The sequence below is a fragment of the Trichoderma harzianum genome (assembly GCF_003025095.1).
Source record: "Trichoderma harzianum CBS 226.95 unplaced genomic scaffold M431scaffold_6, whole genome shotgun sequence".
Taxonomy (NCBI): Eukaryota; Fungi; Ascomycota; class Sordariomycetes; order Hypocreales; family Hypocreaceae; genus Trichoderma; species Trichoderma harzianum.
Genome location: NW_020209254.1, coordinates 1279815 through 1294107, shown reverse-complemented (window position 1 = coordinate 1294107; position 14293 = coordinate 1279815). Strand labels below are relative to the sequence as shown.

The window sequence follows — 14293 nt, the reverse complement described above, 5'->3', positions numbered from 1 at the left end:
AGCATTGCAAGTTGTCAACCCACAGGTCTCGAGGCACTGGCCAAGCACACAGGTCTCTGTGTCGTCGCAGACGCCAAGGCCGCACCTTTGGACACAAGCATCGTTCAAGCAAATCTGGTTAGCTTGGCAGGTGCCTAATCCGCATGTCTGGACGCATACGTCGTCGTTGTTGCAAACCTCATTATCCCCACAGGTGATGAGTCCGCATCTCTGTAGACATCTTGTGTTATTGCAAACCTCATCGGCCTGGCAGACGATATCGCCACACCTTGGCTGACATGTGCCGTCCTCGCAAAGTTCGTCATTCTCGCAGACAACGAGACCGCACAGGGGCTTCAGAACACATTGGAGGAGGTCGTTGCATGTCTCATCAGGTCCGCAAACAACAAGTCCGCAGTTCTCGTTACACTGGTTGGCTACACAAGTCTCGGTGGGCAGACAGACGTCATTGCCGCACGTTGCCTGGCACGTGTTGCCCACGCAGACCTCATTGTTCTGGCAAACTGTCAAGCCACATCTTGGCTGGCATTCAAGACCAACGCAAAGCTCTGAATCGTCACAGACAGTAGCACCGCACGTCTGCAGACACCTATTGTTGACACATATCTCATCGGCATCGCAAGCCGTCAAACCACACGTGCGGTTCCTTACGCACGTATCGTTGACGCAGATGTCGTCTCCTGTGCAGAAAACGCCGCCGCACCTCCCCACACACCTGTCGTTAATGCATCTCTCGTCGGGCTCGCATGTGGTGGCGCCGCAGGTGTTAGGTGCCTGACAAAAGTTGTTTAAGCAAATTTCACCTAGCCCGCAGTCGGTTGCGGTGTTGACGCAAAACCTCCTCCTGATGCAGACCGTACCATTGCAAGTTTCATTGTTGTTGCAATCCGTTTGGTCGTCACACCTGGTTAAACATTGGCTGTCTACGCAGGCCAACGTGGCATCGCCGCAATCTGCATCAACTGTGCATTCTGGATTCGAAAGAGGGTCCTGGCAGTAGCCGTCTTCGCAAATTTCGCCCAGGTTGCAGTCTCTTGCGGCGTTGGCGCAAAACCTTTTCCTAAGGCACAACCCAAGTTCGCAAGTTTCGGTAAGGATGTTACAATCCGTTTGGTCGTCACACCTGGTCAGACATTGGTGATCTCTGCAGGCCTGCGTGAGAACGTTACAGTCTCCATCAACTGTGCATTCATCCTCCTGGCAGTAGCCATCTAAGCAAAGTTCGCCCAGGTTGCAGTCTCTTGCGGCGTTAACGCACAACCTCCTCCTGATGCACACCCCAAGTTCACAATCCTCGTTATTGTTGCAGCCCAGCTCGTTTATACACCTTGTCAAACATTGGTGATCTCTGCAGGCCTGCGTGAGAACGTTACAGTCTCCATCAACTGTGCATTCATCCTCCTGGCAGTAGCCATCTAAGCAAAGTTCGCCCAGGTTGCAGTCTCTTGCGGCGTTAACGCAAAACCTCCTTCTGATGCACACCCCAAGTTCACAAGTCTCGTTATTGTCGCAGCCCAGCTGGTTTATACACCTTGTCAAACATTGGCCGTCTCTGCAGGCCAACGTGGCATCGTTACAGTCTCTGTCGATTGTGCATTCTTCCTGAGGGTCCTCGCAATAGTTGTCTAGGCAAATTTGACCTAGCTCGCAGTCTCTTGCAGCGTTGAGGCAAAACCTCCTCCTGATACATACACCAAGTTCGCAAGTTTCGTTATTGTTGCAGCCCGCTTGGTTTAAACACCTTGTCAAACATTGGCCGTCTCTGCAGGTCTGTGTACCATCGTCACAGTCTCTGTCGATTGTGCATTCTTCCTCAACACACTGGTGGTCCCTGCAGAATTCACCACGCCTTGTGCAGTCTCCGTTGACATTGCATTCGGGCCTGACGCATACACCATCCTGTACCTGTCGAACCTCGTTTGCTCTCGCGACCAAGGCCGTCAGGCGCTGAGTCCTCGGCACGCAAATTTCTCCTCGGTCACAATCGACATTGAATGTGCAAACCCTCTCCTGCTCGCACTGGTGGTCCCTGCAAACTTCGTTGAGGAGGCCATTGCAGTCCGAATCGATGGCACAGAACCTCCTGAAAACACAAAAGCTGTTCTCACAGGTTTCACCGTGACGACAGTCTCTGTCCCTCGAGCAGCCAATCTTGGGAAGACACCTGCCACTTGAGCAAATCTCTCCAGGAAGACACGTGTTGTCCGATTCGCACCTTTCCTCGGGTTTGTTTTCGCAGTATCCAAATGCATTGCAAAAATCGTCTGTCTTGCAGTCGCGGTCTGAACTGCAAATGTGACCAACCGGGCGCTTCTGGCAACTACCATGAATATCACAAATATGTCCAAACTTGCACTCCGAGTCGACTCTGCATCGGAATTGCTTGCCTCGGCGGCACTTGCCTTCCCAGTCACAGACTTCATCGTCTTCGCAGTCGTCCTTGTCCTTGCACTTGTTTTCCTTGGGCTTGCAGAAGCTGTCGTTGCAGGATTCGCCCTCGTGGCACTCCTTCTCCCACTGGCACTTGGGGCACTCGACGTCTTGGCAGACTCTCTGTGAGTTGCAGATTTGTCCATCCTTGCAGTCCGAATCGCAAGTGCACTGTGGTTCGTCGACTGTCTTGCAAATGCCTCTGTTGGTGCAGATTTGGCCGTGCTTGCAGTCCCAGTTCTTCTCACAGTCGGGGAAAACAACCTTTTGACAGAAACCGTGATGATTGCAAACCTCACCGTGGGAGCAGTCCTTGTTCGTAGTACACTCAGGTCCATCATCGACTACACAAGCCTTCTCGTGACATCGAGGGCCAGGTTGAGGCTGACAGTAGCCGTAAGAATTGCACATGTAACCCGGCGAGCATTCCGTGCTACTCTTGCACTCGGGCCCTTCAGCATCAGAGGAGTGTTCGCAGATGGCGTTGGAGCTACAGCTGCACGTATTTGGACAGTGATGATCACCAGAGCAACCTCCCCACAGCCCGTGGTATATGTCTACAGAATCCCAAGCAGCCTTAGGATCCTTGGGATCCTCATGCCATTTCTCACACTCGGGACAGTGGTGCTCCGGGTCGGCAGTAGGTGGCGGGGTGGGACCGCAGACAAATTCTCCTCGGAGGCACTTCTCGTTGATGTCGTTCAAGTCAACCATGACGGTGCTCGTGACAACGACGGTCGAGGCGAGCCACTGGTTGTCATTGTCGTGCTCCTGATTCCATTCGCTGCCAGCGGCCGCCGATGCCGCCCAGACAGCTGCCGCCGCCAGGAGGCCGCGGCGAAAAGACCGCGACATGTTGTTATGAGCGAACGAATGATAAAACGATTGTGATGAAACAAAGGAGATGAAGGAGTGTTGGGATTCAAAAGCACTATGAAGCCGACCAGCCGAGAGTAGAGAAAAGTATGTGTATTTAAGCACACGCGCAAATGTCCTGACTGTCGAGATATCCCAGCCATCAACCAATGGCGACCTTGGTCTGACCAGCAAGCGTCAACACGAAAGGCGATGCATTCCAACTTTAAATGAAGCATTTTTGCTGCTTCCTCTTCAGGGTTGCCATGTTCGATGGACGTTAAGACAATTTACGAAACTAGGTTTGAGGTTTCAGACTCTTACCCTTTATTGGTGCGAATTGGACGTTTACCCCTGGCAAGGCTTTGCATATATGCGCAGGTAAGCTTGATTGCAAGAAGTTGCCAATACGGCCTTCTCTAGAGACCCTTCTTGGCATATGGATTTGCGGGGAACTATCCATTTTCCAGTTCCCTCTGGTGGTTTTCCCCTTCCCCTATACACCTCCACATACCCCTTCATTCGCAGAATGTGATGCACAGCCAGCTCAAAACTTACGAGTACGACTGGATGAGATTTACTTCCTAATACGCCAAAGCTCAAGACCTAATTACAACATTATTCAATTCAAGCTGACAACATATTTGCCCGAGCGCCGCCCCTGGTTCTCTCCAAGAAAAAAATAGATAGGGGAAGTTAACTCCTCATTCTCATAGCAGTACCTCTCTTCAAGAGGAGTAAAGACCGACCCCAGACTACTAGGTGACTACTCGTCCCTTGACTTGAGAATGACGGTTTGATATCAGCCCACCGGGAGTCTTCTGCTAAGGGCTGCTCCCGTTCATGGACCTTGATCGGCAGCGGTAAGGCCCCTCTAACTGCCCCCCTTTCCCTACGACGGGAGCATCCTTTGGCTACATTCCCCTAGATGTCTCGGGCTCTCGGTGCTGCACGAGTAGTACTAGTATGCACCATGAAAAAAAAAAAACGTTCGATGTTTCAGGTACCAATGGAGATGATCCATTTCAAAGGCCATGGTATCGATACAGCCAAAGGGGGTGCAAAAAACACCGCCGTCTACCACTTACAATTTTATAGTGTAGACCGGCGGCGTTTTTTTGCAACCCGTATGACAGTGTTCCCATTCTAGCGTCTGTCTTGATTTGCCTTCGCATTAGTTGGCGTTTTGACTATTGATAAACATTGTGTTTCATTCTCAAAGGTACGTGGGCTGGCTTTCAATAAGGGAAAAGAAAGGGGATGCTTGCAGTATGGAACAGGCGAGCTGATCTCAACCCGTTTTTGAACAGCTCTGGATTTGACTTGTGCAGTATGGATACTTTTTCCCGTGCTTGAGATCTCTGGGCGTACTCGTATGAAGACCAGAAGGAGTACTCCGGACGGGTACGCCGTTCGAGTACGCCGTTCTGCGGCACCATTCCTATCGCCGAGTGTTTATAAACAACAGACTGCCTTGTAGGGATGTCCTCTGGCCAGTAGCATGTTTGACAAGTAGCGATTATTCCATTTATGCTGAAAGTAGCCTGATTATTTTCCCAATGGCCTACTATGTAAATGTTGTCACTAACGTAATGGGCTGTAGCTCTGAGTCCAGAGTTGAATCGAGGTTGGTTATTGAGGCTGGTGGAATAATAGGATGGTCTTCCGTATATGCAGGCTCACCTACGCAAAACACTGGCTACGTCACATCAACTCTGCCTGCAGATGCAGCGACACCTTGGAGAGAGCCGGTGAGAGGGAATACCACTCACAAGTTGACAACGCATAGCCCTGGCAGGCTGATCCCCTTGCATCTCATAATGTGGCCCTGAGACAGCACGAATTCCTTGCTCCGCCAGGGCCACCGTGTCTCACTGGATGACTGGCCGAGACAATTAACATTGCAGGACTTTGCTCCGGTCAAAGGCCATTGGCCTGAGGGCGAGAGGAAATAAGTAAGGGGGGAGGCGAAATGCCTTGCCGGTGTTGTTTCGAGCAGTATTCGCCAGCATCTCTTTGATCTTAGTAGTATAGGGATGTTTGCAGCGCCTTTCCTTTGTCTTGTGCCCACGTCTACTGAAGCTGTTGCCTCGTCTCATCCAGAGCCGCTGATCATCCTGGGATTGGAATCGGTAGCACCAGTAGGCCTCCTGATCTTCGTCTTCTTTCATGTCATTCTTGTCGCATGGCCAAGGCCTCTGGTCCAAGACAACGGCGTCACGAGACTGAGGGCTATGGCCAGTTTGTAAAAGAATAAAGAAGCAAACAAGCGCGCGAAATCTGAGGCACCTTGAAGGTTCTTGAAAGAAGAGGAATCCTGTGAGTCGACGATTTTATTCGCGGGCTGTGCAATGAGATAAGTGGATAGTTAATCACCTGGTGGCACAAGAGAACAAAGACGGGAGGAAGCACAGCCCCTCCTGGATTGAGCCTGACTGTCGGCTAGGGCTAGGTCAAAGAGAAAGTGTATGAACTTGAGAAGTTTGCTCAGGCCGGCGGCACGCGACACCAGGCAGTGACTCTTTTCTTTGATAATTCTCTCCGCTTTCTTTGTTCCTTTTGTGGATTTTTTGCGTTGGCGGCTCGGTCGTGAAAGGAAAGGAACTTGGTGCTGCCTGATGGTGAGAACGCCTTGTTGGAGCATTACATAAGCCCTGTTGCACAGGCATAGCTCATCATGTACTTAAAAGACCCCGTTGTCTGCTGCATTGAATGCAAGATATCCAGTATTGAAGCAACTATGAATCGTTCTCAACTCATTCTATTCAACTTCAATCTTTGTCATTGACCAATATTCAAAATGTCGGCTGAAGTTCCAAGTGTTAAAATTACATCCGGCGAGCCAGAAACGGCAACCCAGGTTCTAAGAGATGATGTCGCATCCACCACCGAAATAAACAAGACCACCGATCAAGCAGCTCCAACACCAGCCAAACTTCCAGAAGTTGCTGTTCCAAGGGTTGGTGTCACGGCTGTGATCCAAAATGCGGAGGGCAAATTCCTCTGCAGCATCCGAAAGGGCAGCCATGGCCAGGGTAAGTGTCCCCCTTTTTTTCCTCACCTCATCCTCATGGAATTCTGTAGCGTGTTCCAGTCTGCCTTGGAATGGGATAAGAAGCGTATATCTGCGCGTTTTTTTGTTGACATGAGAGCTAACGAATGGGGGTTTCCACAGGCACATGGCAGTTCCCTGGCGGACACTTGGAGCCTGGGGAGGAGCTCCTGGATTGTGGCGCGCGAGAGACGCTTGAGGAAACGGGCCTTGAGGTCGAAGGAAAGGGTGTCTTTACTATTACGAATGATGTGTTTCTGAATGAAGGCAAGCACTACATTACAATCTTCGCCAACTTCGTCATGAAGGACCCGAACCAGGAGCCACAGGTAAGACTCTCAGGAACTATGGGTGGAAGGCATGGCCTTCTTCACCCCCTTTCCTCATTATCAATCAGACGGAATGTCATGCTAGATGAGGTGGCTAACGGGTGTCAATAGGTCATGGAGAAGAACAAGTGCGACGGATGGTACTGGAAGTCGTGGGATGAGCTGTTGGCCATCAATGACGCTGCAGCTGCTGGTACTGCAACGAACGGCCTATTTCTGCCTCTAGTGAATCTGATCAAGAAGACATCCGACCTCAGCCTCGAGGAGTTTATCAAGCAGAAAGGCTTCTGATGCTACCTACGCATCGTTCGGTTTCGACACGTTATCCTACCCCTGCTTATGATTCTTCTTCTTTTCTTCATCTTTCTACTTTAATTTCCCCATTTCTTTTCTCACCGGTACTCATTGTCTAAGGTCATGGATACAAGGTCATGGATATGGATATCATGGGCGGCAGGGAGGGCATGTCTGTCTCTTCCGGATTGTGAATTTTTGTTCTAGGGTAGGATACGACTGGTGCGATAAAGAAAAAGACGTCAAGTCATCAATTACATTCAAGTCTGGGACGAGAGCTGCTTTGTGACTGGAGACTATAGACTGAGAATGAACTATAGTAATAAATGAACGTGTTGCGCAAGATAAATGCCCATTAAAATGCTCACTAGAATTCATTGGTGATGCGTGCTTCAATGATAGCCAGTAGTAGTGACTCAGGAGAAAGACATGACTGCATGATGTAAGTGCCAACAGAGCTTTGAGCATATGCATCAGCATGCAGGATATTAATTGGATGCTTCTCACTCGCGTGGCATAATGCAAGGCTATTTTTAGTAGAATTGCTTCTGTCCACGGGCACAGATGCGCACTTGCTATTTTTCTTTTTCTTTTTCTATTGCTCTCCATGTTTATCTTGCCTTTTTGTATTACCCTCTTAGCTAGCCCATGAAGCTCGAGTTCTGCTCTACTCAATATCAGTTAGGTATGCAAATAGCCGTACTGCAGAAAGCACCAAGCTTGTACCTTGCCCCGGTTTCTCAGTGCAGAGCTACAAGGCATGCCACGCCCGCTACGTCTTATGCTTATGGCCGGGGCCTCGGAGCTTCTTCCCACTACATTCTCACCCGCAGTGCATTCGTAACCTAACAGTGACGAACCTCATCCAAGCCGAGCCTGTGATATGCTCCAGTAAGGCGCAACTCCATCGTGCAGGTCGCGAGAGCCGACTCCAGTCTCCGATCGTTTGACGACATGCTTCGAGCCTCGCATCCATGTCCTCGCTTTCCGAACCTCGCCGGCCGCGTCTGTTACCGCAGAACCGCAAGCTCCGTCACCTCAAGGGCCTCTCGCTGCGGAATCTGTCGTTTGCCCCCGTGCAGCTGCGCACCTCGGACGATGTCGCCCTGATTAGGAGCCCCAACAAGCTGGGCGCGCTCAAGGAGGCCGGGCAGCTGCATGGCTCGCGGTCGTCGGACAACTTGCGACACGAGGCGCGGCCCGAACGGTCCAGGTCGCAGCCGCCCCGGAGGACGAGCCTCAGCACCGTCAGCCTCAGCCCGGCCCAGAGGCAGAAGCGGCTCAAGGAGCTGCTGGACGACACTCTCGGAGACGTCTTCTTCTCGCTGCACGTGGCCGGCATCGACGAGCCCGTCTACGTCAGCGAAGTGCGCGAGAGATCGGCGGTATGAGCCAAACGGATCCTGCGCATCATGACAAAGCTCGCAAAGGCTCCGACGCTGACTTGCTTTTTTCTTCTTGTCCATTCTAGAATTTCAACTTCCAATTCTTCGATCTCGTATCCCGGGGAGGCGATGTCTCCAGATCGTGCCGTATCGTCATCCGAGTATGGGCTAGGCGGCTGAAGCAGACGACATGGACTTTTCTGCTGGAGGAGCTGGTTGATCTCAGGAACCTCAACTTCATTGGCACGCTGTTGGACCGCCAATACCCCCCGAATGCGCTCATATTCCACCTCGAAGACGGCGTCTACTCTTTTGACTTTCCAACGAGACAATCCGAGCCGAGAAACGCACCCCCCGTTGCAACCTCGTCATATAATGCATTGATGAAGTTGGCCAACCTCGAGAGCTCCATTGAAGACGCCATCCAGACTCAGCAACGAATTATGGAACAGATTAACGAGATTCTAAACAGCTCTACTACCGATCCGCCGGATGTCGCCGAGCAAGAGGTTGCTCTAGCCCAAAAGTATGTCACCATGCAGCAGCGCACAAATAAACTTACACTGGCGAGAAGAGACGAATTACAAGAGTCGTTGCGTAAGCGGAGTGCTGCCATTGCTACGGGCAGGGAGCTCCAGGAAAAGGTAGATGAAGATATTAGAAACAACCGCGAGACGCTGGTGGCCTCCAAGCAGCTACTGGAACAGACGCAGCAGCAAATCCGGGGTCAGCGTCGCCGCATCTGCTCCGAGCTGGCCGACATCTTCCCGATTACACCCATACCCAATGCGCCGCCGCTTTCTTTCCAGATCTGTGACGTGCCGCTACCAAACTCGATATACGACGCCGCCACTGCCAGGACCCTCAACGAAGATGTTCTCTCAGCCGGGCTGGGGCTGGTTGCGCTAGTCACGCGCCATTTGCAGCTTTACTTGGGTCATGCGCTGCCTTATCCGTTGTATCATTATGGCTCTCGCTCCTACGCAAAGGACGACATCTCTCTCCTCTCGGACAAGAGCGGCTCTCGTAGAGAATTTCCTCTCTATCTTCCAAGGGGAGGATCAACCGCCCTGCAGTGGCGCTTCGAATACGCCTGGTTTCTCCTCAACAAGGACATTGAAACTCTATGCACCTCCCAGGGCCTCAAAGTGGTCGACATTCGACAAACGCTTCCAAATCTTAAGTACCTTTTGTACGTCTGCAGCGCCGGCTCGGAAGAGGTTCCTGCGCGGAAAAAGGGCGGCGTCAGGGGCCTTTGGGCAGGGAGGCTTAAGGGGAGGCTCTCGGCTGTGCCGTCGCTGATGGATGGGGAGAGCAGTAGTGCTGCGGGCAGTAGGCGTGGGAGCTCGGATAGTGACCTTACGACCCAGCATGCTGATGCTCTGAGAAACGCCATTGCGAAGAGTAATAGTGCGCATGGCAACGGCAACGGTAATGGTAATAGTAATGGTGCGGGAGGTGATGTGGCTGATGGGGCGTGGAGTCCGGATAGAGACTTGGGCTTGCCGTTTGCTTCTGGCGACGCTAAGTTTACACTGAGGACGAAGGGCCTACGAGAGAATATTGCGGGTTGAAGCATAAAAGGAGGTCAGAGGCACTTAGTATCGGTGTCTTGAAAATGGGAGGAGGAGGGAGGATTGAGATATCCTTCACAGCGGGGGCAGTAGCCGTGTATCTTATATCTTCAGCGTACCAAACAAAGCGATTAAATAGAGCTTGATGGATTATTCTCATCAAAATTGTATTCGTTTATTGTCTGTTCAAAGTTTCATGGGTTGTACACGTTTCTAATTGCATTTCCCCTGATATGTTGCTATGACAGCTACTAAACAGACAAACCCTCCTTTTGCCCAACAGCAAACCCAATTTGCCCAACAGCGAACTCAATAGTTCTCCCAGAACACCATGCTGAAAATAAAGAAAACAAAGCAAAAGCTGATGAAGTCACTCTAAAAAGAAGGCATCATACACCCGCATCATGTCTCAACGCTCCGTCCTAGCAAACTTGACGCTCTTCCTCCTCTCCCTCTCGCCAGTCATAGTCCGCCCAGGACTTGAACTCAGGATGCCTCCACTGCCCTTGTTCAGCGCTTCCCTCGCCATTCCAACAGCTTTGCTCTGCAGCACGTCATTGGCATCGCTCCTGATACTGCGATCCACGCCCATGCTACTTGGACCAGTTCGCCCTGGGCTGGACCTCCTGCTGGTGCTGACCCCCGCGATTCCGTCCCGCATGCGGCTGCCATCCACCACGGCGTGGCTGAGCTCGTTAGCTCGTGCGGTCGCCGTCTCGCCCCTGTATTTTCCAGGCAGACAGGCATGCCCGCAGCCGTCGACGGGACAGCACCCGTCGCTATATACGGTGGACGACGAGGTTGCCTCGGACGGGCGGAGGGCGGCGTGCCAGGTTTGCATGCACGATGCGTGGCCGCCATGGCAACAGCTAGGACAGTACCACCATTCCGTCATCCAGGACTCGATGCTGGGGATGTCGACGACTTCGGTGGGCATCGAGCTGGCGATTTCCGCATCCCTATGCCCGCATACCGCACAGGGCGTTACCGTCTGGCGACACTTTTCGCATGTCCAAAAGGCAGAGTCCCCGGTACTCCGATCGATTTCTCGGGGCTTGCGACAGTTTGAGCACATGAAGCCTGCTTTGACGCCCTGCTGTGCTGGCGTGAATAAGGAGGTGTAGTTCTCGCCCCAGTAGGGCAGCCCAGCAGGCCAGCCTTTGATTGCCAGATTGCGCAGGAGAGCAGCCTCGACGAAGAGGCTCATTCCCATGAGACGAGAGTGATGCTGCCTCAAAACTGCAGTTGCTTGAAAGGTGTCAATGATAGACTCGGGGACCAGGGGCTTGAGTAGGAGCACTATCGCAGAGGCATTGAGTGCCGAAGTCCGCGACTCGAACTCCAGAGCACGCGTTATGAGAGAATAAGGATCCAGTGGACATGCAAGCATGCTGCGTGGTGCGAAGGTTTTGGATTCTGGTGTGTCTGTGGGGAAAGGATAAGGTCCATCACCTGGCCAGGGAAAATAATCGGTCACAACGACATTAGGGCTGGGATCATACTCGGGGGCCGTCACCACTGGAGCAGGACTGGCAGGTTTCGCCATTTGAATGTCTTTGGATGGAGTTGGGTGATGACCTGCAAACCCTTGATGGACTTCCGAGTCGGTTTGTGATGCAAACGATATTTGAGACGGAAAAGTCTCGTCCGTGGCAGCGGTCGTCTGAGAGATCATGAAGACCTCTTCAGGGGAGTCTGCGCGCGGATGAGTTGCGGTGCCATTTGACGGCCCCTTGGTTTGCTTTGGAGAATGCTGCTCGCTATCATCGTGAGCTAAACTAGCAAACTCTGCACCAATTTTGTTGCCTATCGCCGATATTTTTAATGATTCGGGCTTCAATGAGCTAGGGGGATTAGACGAGTCTCTCCTCGGCGAAGTGGGATCGCTGCTATCAGAGGCAGAAAACACTTGAGCAAAGCTATCAGTTGAATCGTGCCGTATGGCCTTTAACCGCTGGAGTTTTTCAGCATCATCGTGAGGTTTCTTGGTCATGGGCACATCGATGGCTCGTGCTAAAGCCTCCATGTCGTAAAAGTCGTACCCCTCTGTGATGGATATCTTGGATGCTTCGCTGTCATGACTCATCTCTGAAATCGGGGCTGAATCGTGACGTTGACGTGGGCTTGGACGATAGGATCCATGAGCAGAAGGTCCCAAGTTGAGGCTCTCGGGCTCGATGATGGGTGTTAGTTTTTTCCCATGTAGATAATGTCGCTCGTCCCACTCAACCGTATCGCCCTCGCCGACAGGCCTCGCAAGAGGCGTTGGTACATTGGACGTGCTCTCAATTTCCTCCGACAGCAGAGACCTCGCCATTGATAAGCGGCCATCGACACTGCCGGCTTGCCCTGATGGTCTGCGCGGGGGGTCTTCGACCTTGGCGAGGCGGCTGACATGGATGTGGCTAGGCGTCTTCTTAAGAGTGCCTTTTCCTTCGTCAAGACTCCTTTTACGGAATCGAGCTGTCCTGAGCCTCAGGTGGTAGTCCGCACGTCTCTCCATCAATAGGGACATGGCATAAGCTAGGATGCGCCATGTCTGCGAAAGGCGATACAATCGGACGTTCTCCGCTGCCACAGCATACTGCTCCATGATGCCCGCCACTCGCTCGACGAGTGACTTGTCGCCTTTATCTAAAGGTAGTTCTCGCTGAAGGGTCTCTAGGTAAATGCTGGAAAGATATTGGTACACACCGACCGACTTTGCAGATGGAACATGGCCGGACGCCATGCCTTGCTGCGTCTTGAACATGCCAGTAACGTTGATCGACTGCTCCAAGCCGAGAACTTGCTTTCCATCATCCGATAAGCTGGGCAAGGACGGCGGAGTGGTGCTCATTGGCAAGCCAGATCTAGTGCTAAACCTCCTTTTCCGAATCGTCCGCCTTCGTGGTCCCAGAAAGCTGCCCAGCACGTCCTCTTCCGAATCACTTCGGCTGACGCTGAGCATTGGGGTATTGGGGCTTGTGCTGAATGGAGTTCGGGGTACCACCTCGGAGTCATGGCCGACAGATGGGTGTGGCCGAGGAGGTTGCGGCCGCTCGTCAAGGAACATGACTACGTCTCCCCGGGATGAAAAGGCCATAGCAGAGGTAGACATTCGGTCAATGACCTTTGGTGCGTAGGCAACATCGCACTGATTGAACATGCCGTCCCGCCCCACAGTCCAGAGCATGTCTTGATCTAGCCACGAGAGTGCTGACGGTGAGCTGTCGAATCGCTCAATCTCCTTGTAAGGCATTGCGGGCCTTGCCAGATCCCAGATGTGGACAACCGAAGTGCCATATCGTCGATTACTTGTCTCATCGTAAGTCACGGCAACTTGGGCCAGTCGTCGGGTCTGAGCAGTTGCAGACCAAAGGCCGGGTCGCCAAGCGACTGTGGTCACAGGTGCTGGTGTAGTGATGCTCCATTTGGGCTTCTGCCGCTTGTCTGCCGAGGCTCCAAAGTCCCATACGTGCAGCTTTGCATCCCAGCCGGCGCTGATCAAATGGATGCCATCCGAATGCCAGGCAATGGCGGAGCAGGATTTTTCGTGTGCATTGATTCGCAGTAAAGGCCGTGCTGCCTGCCGTACATCCCATTTCATAATCACTCCGGAGTCGGTACAACACGCCATCTCGTGGCCGACTTTGGGTGACCACTTGACCTGTCTAACTGAATCATTGGTCTTCAACTGTGAGTATCGCTGTCTAAATGTCAGGAAGCCGGCCCGAGTCTGAAGAGGCGCAGAGACGTCAAAGACGCGAACAACGCCATCCTGACTGCCGGACAGCACCCAGCTCTTGAGATGAGGGTTCACATCCAAGCTGTTGACCTGTCGCGAGTCCTCCTGGATCTGAATGTAGTCGAGAGGATCAGATGCACCTCCAGAGCCGAGCCTGGCAACGTCGTAGGCGAAGATCCTCCCGGCAGCACAAGCTGTGAAGACTGTAGACGCGCCTTGCCACTTGACATCGCGAATGTTGAGCTGGTCTGCAACAAGACTTCCGCCCGAACCGGACGGCTTCTGCGCCGTAATTGCTGCCCTGACATCTACCCCATCGGTGAACTTGAAGCTGAAGCTAGAGTCGACAGAGGAATCCGCAACTATCGTTTTGAGGACGTGAGGGCCGCCGAGGACCACGGCACGGTGATCCGGCGTTATATCAAGACAGGCAATGGGGCTGCCCACAGGATGGACGGCATTCTGTGATTTTGAAGGCCGGAAGACGGTCGGGATGTTTCCTTGGCTGTTGGTCAGATCACCGCTGGAGGCATCTGGCGCAGCCTTGCCGAGAAGCTTGCGCATAATCCTTGAGTCGAAATGCGCCTGGCGAGCCATGCCAGTCGGCTCAATGGCGCATCGCGTGTGAAGAGTGTTTGTTCTAAGAC

At 52.6% G+C, this 14293-nt stretch overlaps 4 protein-coding genes across 4 annotated transcripts in view; 2 read left to right on the top strand and 2 right to left on the bottom strand.

The window, feature by feature from the left end:
• M431DRAFT_482068 (hypothetical protein) overlaps positions 1–3285 on the bottom strand; it is a gene marked incomplete at both ends in the record, with an annotated part of 5362 nt that extends 2077 nt beyond the window's left edge. The window contains one exon of the mRNA XM_024916007.1: positions 160–3285. Coding sequence (XP_024774561.1) covers positions 160–3285 — 3126 coding nt within the window. The remainder of the gene's footprint in view (positions 1–159) is intronic.
• Positions 3286–5806: 2521 nt separating this feature from the next.
• Positions 5807–7034, top strand: M431DRAFT_432690 (hypothetical protein). The gene is made up of 3 exons (XM_024915106.1): positions 5807–6320; positions 6461–6666; positions 6778–7034. Exons 1-3 carry the CDS (start codon positions 6086–6088, stop codon positions 6955–6957), a joined length of 621 nt encoding a protein of 206 aa, XP_024774560.1. The 5' UTR covers positions 5807–6085; the 3' UTR covers positions 6958–7034.
• Positions 7035–7934: 900 nt separating this feature from the next.
• M431DRAFT_84812 (hypothetical protein) lies at positions 7935–9919 on the top strand (the record flags this gene model as incomplete). Its single annotated transcript, XM_024923473.1, has 3 exons — positions 7935–8345; positions 8432–9776; positions 9840–9919. The coding sequence occupies 3 exons, from the start codon at positions 7935–7937 to the stop codon at positions 9917–9919; spliced, it is 1836 nt and encodes a 611-aa protein (XP_024774559.1).
• Positions 9920–10328: 409 nt separating this feature from the next.
• Positions 10329–14210, bottom strand: M431DRAFT_86250 (hypothetical protein; the record flags this gene model as incomplete). The annotated part of the gene is made up of 1 exon (XM_024923653.1): positions 10329–14210. The coding sequence occupies one exon, from the start codon at positions 14208–14210 to the stop codon at positions 10329–10331; it is 3882 nt and encodes a 1293-aa protein (XP_024774558.1).
• Positions 14211–14293: the final 83 nt, after the last annotated feature.